At 43.8% G+C, this 12,446-nt stretch overlaps 1 protein-coding gene across 6 annotated transcripts in view; it reads left to right on the top strand.

Moving 5' to 3' along the window:
• kug (FAT atypical cadherin kugelei) overlaps positions 1–12,446 on the top strand; it is a 500,026-nt gene that overhangs the window by 155,954 nt on the left and 331,626 nt on the right. For all 6 annotated transcript variants that reach the window (XM_033345501.2, XM_033345500.2, XM_033345498.2 and 3 more), the window contains exons 2-3: positions 1,211–2,130; positions 3,051–5,764. In XM_033345501.2, coding sequence (XP_033201392.1) covers positions 1,331–2,130; positions 3,051–5,764 — 3,514 coding nt within the window. In that variant the 5' untranslated portion in view covers positions 1,211–1,330. The remainder of the gene's footprint in view (positions 1–1,210; positions 2,131–3,050; positions 5,765–12,446) is intronic.

Here is a 12,446-nt window from a genome sequence, read left to right as displayed (position 1 = left end):
CAGAAAAACAATTAAATGCATTAAACGACATTAAAAGATATTTATAATCTTAAAATGGCGCGTATGTATCTTGTCTACCTAAAAGCAAACGTACGAGCTCTATAAAAGTGAAAAGCAAATAGCAAAAAAAGAAAAAAAAATAATACGCGAATTAAGTTGACGATAGATCGTTTGTGCGTAATTGAACGCACTGGCATCGGTTGTGCATCAGATTTACTTTTCATCGCGCTTAATAGCCACGGATATCGCTCGAAATTGAGCGTTATTTTCCACGCTTTTAACAATCCTCGTTTCTGGATACGCGTTTCCAATTGATGTCAATTATCGTTCGACTATTGAATTCTGGCTTCGGTTACGCATGCTTCCAAAAAATTATCGCATGGCAAAATCAAAGTTCGATAAATTCATTAAGCGAAACGACAAATCGATAGTCGTGACAAGTCTGCCACGAACGCATTATATCGTGCTCTCGCCGAGCATTAATCGAACTCACGTATCGAACTCGTATTAATCCTAGAACTAAATTTACAATTAGAATTTCCAATGAATCGTTTACGTTGTCTGCCATCGTTTGCATTCCCGTGAAACAACTTGTCTGCTACACCCTCGGGCGGATCGACTCTGTCACATTTGTAGGGAAGCCAATCGTACCACGTATTTAGTTAACAGAACCTCTTGTACCTTGTCAGATTGCTGGTTAAACCGCGATCTTTACTTTTTGTGTCCGGTGAAACCTCGGAAGAATTCAGTTTATCTTCACAGAGATTGCTTTGAAAAATATTTTGAAATTTATTATTATTACTCCATTAATCTAATCTACAGTACAATTAAAGTGGGCGATAATAGTCATTAATTTGTCATGAGATACCTGTACTTACACGTAAAAGTTCCATTTGGCTACATTACAAGATTCGTTGTTCCGCAACGCGTGCATCGATCGAGCCGCTCGAACCCCATCACAAACGATATAAACTTTTACCCTTCGCTGTCAATAGCCCTTTCCTTAACCCCTTCGGGTAAACCATCTACTCATCATGCTCGATCGAGCGGAAGCCAATAGCTGTCGTCAAGGATAACCCGGATTTAGCGCAGCGACTGCCACTTCATCCGAGCTTTTCTCTCGAATCGATCCTCTGGTTTGGTTCGGCTAAAGGCAAACGACGTAAAGGACGTCCCCGATTCTAACCACCATATTATTTTCTGTTCACAGGTTCGGCCAGTTCAACAAGGACGGAAAGCTCAGACCACGGAGCCACGGTTCCCTCGTCCAGCCAGGGAAACGACGGATCTCACTGGCAAAAACCGCTGACGATGAGCTAGCGACACGACGATGAGGAGGATGAAGCAGCGCGCGCTGCTCGCCTGGCCATGGTTGTGGCTGTGGCTGTTCGCGGCCACAGCGGGTTCCCCGTCTTCCGACCCTTTCGCGTCGACCACGTTTTCATCGTCAGCCAGTAGCAGCAGCAGCATCAGTAGCTCGAACGCCAGATCGTTCTCTCCGACGCTACCGACATCCACGTCCGCGTCGTTCACCGAAGACTTTCCCTTCCCTCCAGGTCACAAGTTCCGCTTCACTCTGCCGTTGTACAATGTGTCGATTCCGGAGAATTCGATCGGCAAGACGTACGTGGTGCCCGAGGAAAGAATGGGCATCAAACTCGCGTCGCCCGACTCCAATCTCGACATTCGTTTCCGTATAATGAGCGGCGACCGCGACAAGTTCTTCAAGGCCGAAGAACGCACCGTCGGTGATTTTTGTTTCCTGTTGATTCGGACTCGAACCGGTAACGTTGACGTGTTGAACCGCGAACGAAAAGACCGTTACGTGCTCGAGGTGCGCGCCACCTTGAATAAAGGCGACGGAAAAAACCGGGTGACTATCATGGAGGCGGATACCACGGTCGTAGTGACCATCTTGGACACGAATGACCTAAACCCGCTGTTCTATCCGACCGAGTATGAGGCAACCATCACAGAGGACACGCCTCTGCATCGCAGCATACTCAGGGTAATAGCCGAGGACGCCGATCTCGGCAGGAACGGCGAGATTTATTATAGCTTCGCCGAGGAGACCGATCAGTTCGCCGTTCACCCGGTCAGTGGGGTAATAACGCTCACCAGGCCGCTCAGGTAGGTCCGCGTAATAGAATTCTGGTGTTTCGTTTGATGAGCTTGAGGATCGTCGGTCCACGCCTCGAGATACTCGTTTGCCTGATCGTTTACGATGCCTTGCGATGCTTTAGGCGGATCTTGTCATGTACTTGGATGGGTTCTTATTCTTTCTTTTTTTTTTCTTTTGATACAATGTTATGCCGAATGCGTAAGGAGAATGTGAACATACTAACGAACAAATCATTTTTCTAATTTTTCCATGATCTTGATTGATACTCGAACTTCTTGCTTACGACGGGATATTATTTTCCAAGCGTGAATATCGAATCATGAAGTATACAGGAAATGCCTCTGAAATAAGCGATCGCAGTTTGGAAACGTGTCAGCTTTGAAGTTGAAAAAAGTTGAAAAATTGACTTTTATATAAAACCTTGCAACAGAGTTATTTCAGAATCATTCGTTTCTACGATAATACTCCATTTATCTGACCTCTAATTGGCGGAACATTCTTTTCATTGCCTAATTTACTGAATTTCGCGCTATGTAAATCCAAATGGCTTCAATTATGTAAGATTTTGCAATACTACTCATAGTACGAATGAAGGTATATTTGAATTCAGTTATTCCAATGTAAACTCTGGTTATTTGAACGAAAAGCTATGGGCAAGGGAAATTAACGAACTGATATTACGGAAACTTCAAGCCATCCAGTTATTTGAACTATTTTATCTTCAAATGTAATGAAATAAATGGAGTTGGATCGTAATTGTTCAATTATTTATAGATTGGTCGTACTAAACCATAAAACGTAACCAAATCGAATTACCGCTATCCTAAAAACTTTTATTAATCGAACAATCAAAGAATTCAAATCAAAACCCCAACAAACTGATGCTCAACTCTTTGAAAGTAATTTATCATTACGTATTTTCACCCAGATACTCGGAGCGAGCACTTCACGAGTTGGTGGTATTAGCAAAGGACCGTGGAGCCCTTTACCGCAGCGGAGGGACCAGAAGAGCCAGCACAGCCAAGGTGACCATTAGAGTTCGTCAAGTCAATTTACACTCACCCGAAATCTACGTGCACCACCTGCCAGATATCGTAGAACAATCGAACGCCGATATCTACGCGATCGTTCGGGTGGTCGACAACGACGAAGGTATTCACGGTCAGATCGCGAGTCTGGACATCGTGGGTGGTGACCCAGCCGGTCACTTTAGGGTACGGCCAGCCGGTGGACCACATTCCGGTGAATACAATATCGAGGTGCTACATCTGCTGGATCGGGAGACAGCGGTTCAGGGTTACAATTTGACACTCCGTGCAACAGATCGGGGCGTTCCACAACGTTACAGCTACAAATTTGTACCCGTCCATCTGGCCGATCTGAACGACAACGCACCAGTGTTCAGTCGAGAAATCTACGAGGTGAAGGTGCCCGAGACTGCTCCCATCAACACGCCGGTGATCAGACTGAAAGTGACGGATGCTGACGAGGGGAAGAACGCGTTGGTGTTCCTGGAGATCGTGGGCGGTAACGAAGGTGGAGAATTCTACGTGAACGCGGAGACGGGAATGCTATACACCGCGGTGAACTTGGACGCGGAGAAGAAGGCGTTTTATACGTTGACAGTGTCCGCGGTGGATCAAGGGAACGCTGGAACGAGGAAACAGTCGTCCGCCAAGGTTAAGATCAATGTGGTCGACACGAACGACAACGATCCGACGTTCGAGCAGTCGGAGATGGAGGTGTGGATCGACGAGAACGAGCCAGCCGGCACATCGGTCGTGAAGATCACCGCGAAGGATCGTGACTCCGGCGAGAACGCCTACATCTCGTACAGCATCGACAATATCCAGAAGGTGCCGTTCGAGATCGACCATTTCTCCGGCATCGTGAAGACCAAGCAGGTGCTTGACTACGAGACCATGAAGAGAGAGTACTTGTTGCATGTGCGGGTCAGTGACTGGGGCTTGCCATACCGGCGACAGGCAGAGATGCAGCTGCACGTGAAAGTGCGCGACGTGAATGATAACAGACCGCAGTTCGAGCGAATCGATTGTACCGGCCACGTGCCTCGATACGTACCCATTGGCTCCGAAATCATCACCGTCTCGGCCATCGACTTCGACGCCGGCAACATCATCAGTTATCGCATTGTCTCTGGCAACGAGGACGGCTGCTTCGCCCTGGACTCGGCCAGCGGCGTACTATCCGTGGCTTGCGACTTGTCCGACGTCAAGGTTACCGAGCGAATGGTCAACGTCACGGCCACGGATGGATCACACTTCGCGGACGTGAATCCCGTACACATGCACCTGGTAAATGCAAAACGGAACCTAGGCTCGCAGGGAAGAATTCTAACGGACCAGAGCGGCGCCTTCGAGTGTCGTGACACGGGGGTCGCTCGAAGATTAACGGAAGCCATCGCTGCCGCAGAGAGAAACAACATGCCTTCCAAAGACGACGAATATGCTTTGACGCCAAGCAGATACGGCGAGAACATTCACGCGCCCGAGTTCGTCGATTTCCCTAGCGAAATAAAAGCCAACGAATCGGTAAAGATAGGAACGACCCTCGTCAAGATACGTGCCAGAGACAGAGACTTGGACTACAATGGGAAATTAGTATTTTGCATATCCAGCGGTGATCGCGACTCGGTATTCGGTATCGATCCTGACACCGGCGATTTGAACGTCATAGGCTACCTGGATAGGGAACGCGAGAGCGAGTATTTTCTGAACATCAGCGTGTACGATCTGGGCAAGCCACAGAAGTCTGCGTCGAAGATGCTCCCGGTCACAATTCTCGACGTGAACGACAACGCTCCGAAATTCGAGAAGTCCCTGGCAAGCTTCAGGATTTCAGAGACTGCACTGAATGGAACGAACGTGTGGCGGGCGAACGCGACTGACGCGGATCTCGGGGAGAACGCGCGCGTCACTTATTCCCTGGTGACCGAGACGAACGATTTCCGTGTAGATCCGGTGACGGGCGTGCTGACCGTTTTCGGCAGATTGGACAGGGAACGACAAGAGATCTACGAGCTAAGAATACGAGCGCAGGATAACGGTGGCAAAGGGACCGACTCGCCGCCATTGTACTCGGACGCTTTGGTCAGGGTGACGGTCGACGACGTGAACGACAATGCACCCAGTTTCGCGTTGTCCACGTACACGGTGAAAATTCGAGAAGACGTACCGATATGGACGGTCGTGGCGGTCGTGGACGCGACCGATCCCGACGAGGCATCCGGTGGCGACATCGAGTACTTCCTGTCTGACGCCATGGAGAGCGAGGGCTACTTCAAAGTCGATAAAATGTCCGGCACTATTAGGACCACCCAAAGCTTAGACTTCGAGGAGCGCCAAGTGCATACGTTGACGATTGTGGCGAAGGACAGAGGTGAACCATCCTTATCCTCCGAGACAATGGTTATCATAGAAATGGTCGACGTAAACGAGAATCTACACGCACCGGTGTTCGATGATTTCGTCGTGTCCGCGAGTGTATTTGAAAATCAACCAATCGGGACTTTAGTGACCACTGTGCGTGCTAAGGACGCGGATCCGCTAGGAGGAGACTCCAGGATTGGATACACCATTAGGGGCGGCGACGGCATTGGGATCTTCTCCATCGACAACGAAGGTGAATACTTCTACTTAATAGTTCTACTTAATAATTCTACTACTAAGTTCGGTCGTTTTAATTAATTCTGTTATTTTCGGAAATGTAGAAAATATGAAATACGTAATATGAAGAAGGTCAGGTTTTCTTATAGCGAAGAATTTTTAAGGATTTCGTGATCGGTTCTTTTAAAGTGATATGATATTTATTTTATCCCGAGGTTAATGAATATTTGCATAATTTCAATGGGCTGTTAAAATCAATACCCATACACAATAACCGTAATTCTGGCATTAATTCATTGAAATAAATTCGATCAAGATAACACGTGTAGCTTTCTCTGCATTCGTTAAACTTCCTGACCTCTCGTTGTTCCGCATTATTTCCACAACGATTTTCCCGACATGAAAAGGAAAGTTGCAAATCCACTGCTCTGACACGCGACCTGCTAAAAGTGCTAAACGCGAAAATTAAGCAGCAGGAGGAATATTAACGGCCGGTAGCGTGGTACGACAATATTTAACTTTTTCATCCGATTAACTCCAATCCCGCGCGATAACGCAAATATATTGGCATGGAAAAGTTGCTGCCGGACAAGAACCGACAGCTTTCAGCAACCGGGTTCTTCGTATACCCATAAATTAATCGTACTCGATTTAAACTCGATATTCATCAGCTTTCTGTAAAGTAGTTTCCATAGGACAATTTCACATTCCGCTCCTCTATATTGCGTACATGGTGTTCGAATTTCTTTCACCATACGTTTCTTGAATTATAGAATATTCTGACATAGTTTCTTCCTCCGAAATTGAGAAATATTATTTGAGAAATACAATGAGACAAGTGGATTTCATTTTGTGATATTTGTGTCGTACTCGTCTATTATCGGTCTTTAATGTTTTAATTCCAAATTTTTATTTCAAAAGATTTCTCAGCTACCGTTTATTTCGCTAAAACAAATGCCTGTTCTTTTGATGTTCGTTAATGGAAAATTTGAATTTTAAACGAGGAACAGAAAATCAATCGGCGTGTCGACGTAAACGTTTATTTAAATTTTCACTCGCCTTTTGACGAGCACCCGCCGCATTAAACCATCCGGCTGTCGAACCTGTCGTTTGCATATTAACCTTTTTTTTTCGCCGGCAAGTTTTCCCCCAGGCGTTTCCGTCGCACCAACGGCCAATTTAAATTCATTTCTTCCCGACTTTGAAATTTCACGCGCGAAATTCTTCTCATGTACCGTTGGAAATGGTCGATAGTTCCCCGTTCGAACGCTCCATGAAAATGTTACTCAAGTTCTCACATGCTTTTAGGCGACAACTTTTGTGTAATGCGTTCAATTCGGTTAGTTCCCAAGTTTCTCCGTTCGGAATTTGACAGTTTCACGATTGTACGAAGTTCGTGAATGCGTCTTAGGGAAAAGAAACTTGTAACAACGTTTCTTTGTGTTCCTTCACTCCTGCGGGTGTAATGTTGTAAACTATCTTTTTCCTTTTAATATAAGATTTCTGATATACGACAGTATCTATCGAGCAATCAAATTTGAGTTTAATTTTTTAAAACTATGTTTACAATTTTTTCGCTCTCCCTTTAACAAGATTAACCCACTTAGAACCATGCAATAAAATAGTATAAATAAAAGTTGCGTAAATTTAGCTTTTCCTCTGATAATCTTAAATCCTTAAGTTCTAAGAGTAATTTAAAAACAAATACAGAAAATTACGAAATTTTCTAAATCACCAAATTGAACTGGAACTTAATAGTATCCCCTATTTCTCTGCTACACTACATTCTATTACTCACCAGAAAAAAACTAATTCGACTAATTCGCAACAGGTCAATGGGAAGGTTGGATCCCGTATCCAGCGAGAAATCGAGTCGAACGAATCGTGTTTTCGCCTCAGAGGGTTCGTGTTTTCGTAGATGGGAATTCCGTTCGATGCCCGGAAGTAGATTCGAGAGCAACAATAGTTTACTTTAAAGTCGGGCTGTGGAGTTTGTCGCAACCGTGTTCCAATTTATTCTTCGAAACGGACGAGCCGTACGCCGTACGCCGTACGTCCGCGGGACATGTCTCTTTTCCGCTTTGCTTGGTTCATCTATTTTGTTCCTTTCCTGCTTACTTTGTGCCGCTGTCGATCGATCAAAAGAAACGAAAGAAAAGCAGGAAGAAAATGAACGAAGAAACGATGGGGAAGAAGAAGAAAGAACAGAGAAAAACGAGTGAGAGAGAGAGAGAGAGAGAAAGAGAGAGAGAGGAGAAAAAATACGGACGAAGGGGAATACACGTCCGTTGTGCAGCGCTTTTACATCGGACAGGCGAAAGCCGATGTTCCGTGGCACCAGTTCAAAACGAAGTTACAGCGTCGCGGCCCATTAAATACCGACGCAGTGGGTTTAATTGAATTATGGGACTTGCAACGGGTCCCTTTTTTCCCGGGCCAAGCCTGGTCGCGCATTAAATTCCTACCGCGGTCTCCTTTCACCGCGAAAACCGACTCGAGAAATAGCACGTCATCCTGTTTAATAGTTGATCCTTCTCGATTGGACCGCGTTCTTCGGCCACTTAACTCTGCAACAAGATTCTCGCGGTCCTTTTTCAGACCGATTGCGACTAATTTTTATGAAAGGACGAAATGGAATTAAAGTAACGTGTGCGTTCCTTGTCTTTTGGTATTGTTAAAAGAGCATCTTTGTTTATGAAACTGTTTTATGAGTTAACATATTTGATGAACTACTCTTAAATAAAAGAGAACTAGGGCTTGTGTATCCAGCTTAAGCTTTTAAATTCTGTATTTTCACTCGCATTTTGGTCTACGGTTGTGTTAAACTAGTAAACATTAAATAGGAGCTGTAGTTTATTTGCTCTCGTTGAGTGTACAGACGACGATATAAACGTGACTGAAATTCGAGAGACATTTAAGAAAGAAGAGCTTGCTTATACTTTGCTTAAACATTACGTATTTAGTTTTCTTATTCTCCTTTACTCTTTAACAATGGCAACCTGATTCTGAATTTCAGTTTCAAGTTAGAAAGAGAAAACAGAACGGAGTTCTTTTTGTTTCGTATTCATAAGTAGAAGCTTATATTTATATAATACAAACAGAGATACAGCTTTAATCTTATTCTAAAAAGCCTAAAATGATTCTATACTTCAAGAACGATTACACCGGAGTGCTTGAAAAACCTTCTTGGACGGAATCTGTCCTTCGCGTTGTTTCCTGCAAGACAGTCGCTAGACGTCTAATCCGAGATTGCTCGTCGGATCTTCTTATTTTTCATTTGCAGTTTAAACGCGCCATTTTCTGGAACGAGCCCCAGGAAAGGTTGAGACCAGTCCGGATTACTTGAAGCGCAGCCGGCTGAAAATATCTGCTAAAATCTCGTCGTGTCAACTCATCCCTTTCACCCTTCTTCCTATCTTTCTGTCAGGGAAAGAGCCTAATTGATATAAACGCGATGCGAACGATACGGAGCACTGATCACTATCGCTAGCAAGCCCGCTTACTTTTTTCTTCCCTTCTTTTCTCCCTTTTTTTCTTTAGTCGCGATCTATTTGCTAATGACTAGTCGACGGTTAGATTCGCGGAGAACGACTGTCGGCCGGTGCACAGCCATAAATCGAGTCGTGACGTTTCGATTCCAGTTGTACATTTCGCGCGATAAAATACACCGGTAGGAGGTTGAAAAAAATACAGTGGCCATCGTCCACGTTTTAGTCACGATCGACGAGTTTCCATCGTTCACCGGAACAGAATGCGGTCGTGCGCGCAGCGCTCTCTCGCTCTGCACCCTGTGGCCTCGGTGCTCTCTTTGCGAATAAGCTTATACACGGTGAGCTCGTTCGAATGTTCCGTGACGATTTTACGTCAATATCGTTATCGTCCGGGATTGATATGCCACGAAAATATCTGCGTGATATTGAAACGGGAGGAAGAACACGTAGAGAAATTTTTTGGAAATATTTTGTTTTCAATTCCTGCGAAGGAATTTGTACGAGAAGAGGATCGAAATATAAATGTTGTCGCAGTAAAGTTAATCTCGTGGTAAAATTTATCACAAATCGAATTGTCATAATAAAATTTGCGAAATGGTTCAACTTTACCTTCAAAGTTTCAAAGTACTTACTCTTATAAAATTTCAAATCCATTTCTTCACTTCTAAAATAGCATAATTTTTATACCATAAATCTTCTCAAAAAACCAATAAAATCGGCAAAAGTCGTCGAGCTAAATTTAATGCAGCGGAATCAGAAAAATAGTTGGTGACTTTAAGACGCTTCTCTATAAAATTTTAATTCACGCTGTCTCCTTTAAAATTGTACGATTTTATACCGCCCAACTCTTCAAGAACCGCTAATTTTAACAAGAGGCATCAAATCGAATGAGTTCACCCCATATACGTGACCAGGTAACCCGCCTACTTATGTAGTTCTCTGTTGCGCGAGACTGTATCAAATGGCGGGAGTCGGTGCGCGGTCGAATGTGTGCCGCGCGGGGGTTGTATCGATCTCCCGTCGAGCAAAAATAATACATTGTCAGTGGTATGCATATTCAACCGGTGTAAATATTCATAAGTTGTGCTGGTGTATTGCCTTCGTGTTTGAAACACGACCGATCGTAACGTCGTTCGCGGTATTGGTGCAGTTCCTCGACTGACAAATCTCGCGACTGTAACTTGCGTTCTCGTGGGCCGCAATGGAGGATATTCGTTGTAGCAAGATCGTTAGAATCGTTCGCGAGTTTAACGAGAACCGTTCGCCGAGCAATCGTGGCGTTCTTTTCATCTGAGAGTGATTGCCTCCTGTCGTGTTTGATTACGAATCTATCACATGTTTCCCAATGTGTACGCAAGTTTGTTTTCTAGTCTTTGGCGATGAAATTCACGTGGGTTTGGTTGTTAATCAAGTTATGATATCGTTTGTATTACTTTTTAATTGTAGCCTTTCGAAACTGAATTAGAACGTGACATTTACGTTGTATGATTTATTGACGAGGGAATTTATAAACATAGAGAGTGAAAGAGTTGGTGTAAGAGTAAAGTGGGTAAATAAGGCATAGTAATAAGAAGATGAGTTTACTATTGCACTCGTGCGTACACAATTTTAATACTTTATTGCCTTCTGTCGTATATTAGTTCAACATATTACGATTTGATGAGAAAATTTGCATAAAGCTCTTCATAAAAAATGTTCTGTTATCTACACGATTATTATAGTTTACAGTCTTTTATTCACATCCATTCTACATTACTATTCATCCTAAAGTAAACTTTGGTCACATACCTACGAACGTACCCCTTCTATTTGCAACCACGTTAACAAACAAATAACAAATAAAAGGATAAAAGGCAACGATCACAAACAATCATACAATCTTCCAATATAACAATATCAATCATCAAATTTCCGAAACCATTCAAAAGCCTTTACCCACCAGATATCTTCACGCGCATGGTTAAATCAAACCTAAATCAGGTTTGTCACGAGCGGCCGTTGATTTCACAGATACGGAAGATTACATCGGCGAAATTGGAGCGGCGCGTAGATCCCGCACACCCGTATGAACACGGTCGTTAGTCGACTGCGGATTCACTCGTCCGTTAGACGGTTCGTTGCGAGCGAACGACGTCGCCGGACGATAGACTAAATTTGCCATGACGCGGTTTACCCGGTCGCCACCGCGAGGAAAATGCAGTTAAACTCCGATCACCATAGAAAACTGGCGCACCTAGTTTGCGCGGGATGGAGCGGAGAGGCGCGCGTTTTCCAGTAAACGAGCTAACGCATTATTCCGCACGCCGCTGTCCACTTTGTCGCCCGCGGCTCTGGCGGCGTTAGTCCATTAATAAAGCGTCCTATACACATGCACCTGTGCATACGTGCCCATATTACTGTCGTTGTTCGGACTACATCAACTATATGCGACTCAAAGCTCGATCTTGGAATATCGTGACTCTGTCTCTCTCTCGCTCTCTTTCTCTCTCCCTCTCTCTTTCTTTCTCTCGACTATCTAAGGAACGTAACTTGAAAAATTCGAACGAGTGAATTGTTTTATTTTTTCGTATTTCGGTCGTTTAACGTGTGGTAATAAAAATAGATCATGGGTGTTTACGCTTTTTAGAGAATATAGATATACACGCGAAAGATTTAATCATTGAAACAATTCTCTCGTTTGATTCCAGTTCTGTTATTGGATTTATAAAAATATGAATTTGCATGAACATCGTTTAATAATAATACTATGAATGTTTATACAGAACTGCGCTGAATGCGCATATGATATGCAAAAATGTGCGAAATGTCTAAAGATTAGGTTTCAGTTTTCTAGTTACGTATGCAAGGATATAAATTTACATAAACATCCGCAATAATAGTCAATGTAGTGGAATAACATTACGCGTCTCTGTGACATACATCCATCTTTTAAACGAAGAAAGAATTTTCGCACGTGTCCTTCGAGTGATGTCTACAGAATAAGTAGATTAGGCAAATGCGTTTCAGACTCGCAGACGTGGAATAATACGTTACACAGTCTACTGATCAGACAAGATTGATATCAAAGATATACCATACAAGCGAATATGGAAGTACATAATACATTATGAAGATTTGTAGACTCAAATTATGATCGAAGACTATGGACTTATACCGTGATTGAACACTTGGTGACTTATATTATGATCGAAACATGTACGGTGGAAT

This window comes from Bombus vancouverensis, chromosome 2, assembly GCF_051014615.1.
Source record: "Bombus vancouverensis nearcticus chromosome 2, iyBomVanc1_principal, whole genome shotgun sequence".
NCBI lineage: Eukaryota > Metazoa > Arthropoda > Insecta > Hymenoptera > Apidae > Bombus > Bombus vancouverensis.
Note: the sequence above shows the minus strand (reverse complement) of the source record. Positions and strands in the feature narration are given on the sequence as shown.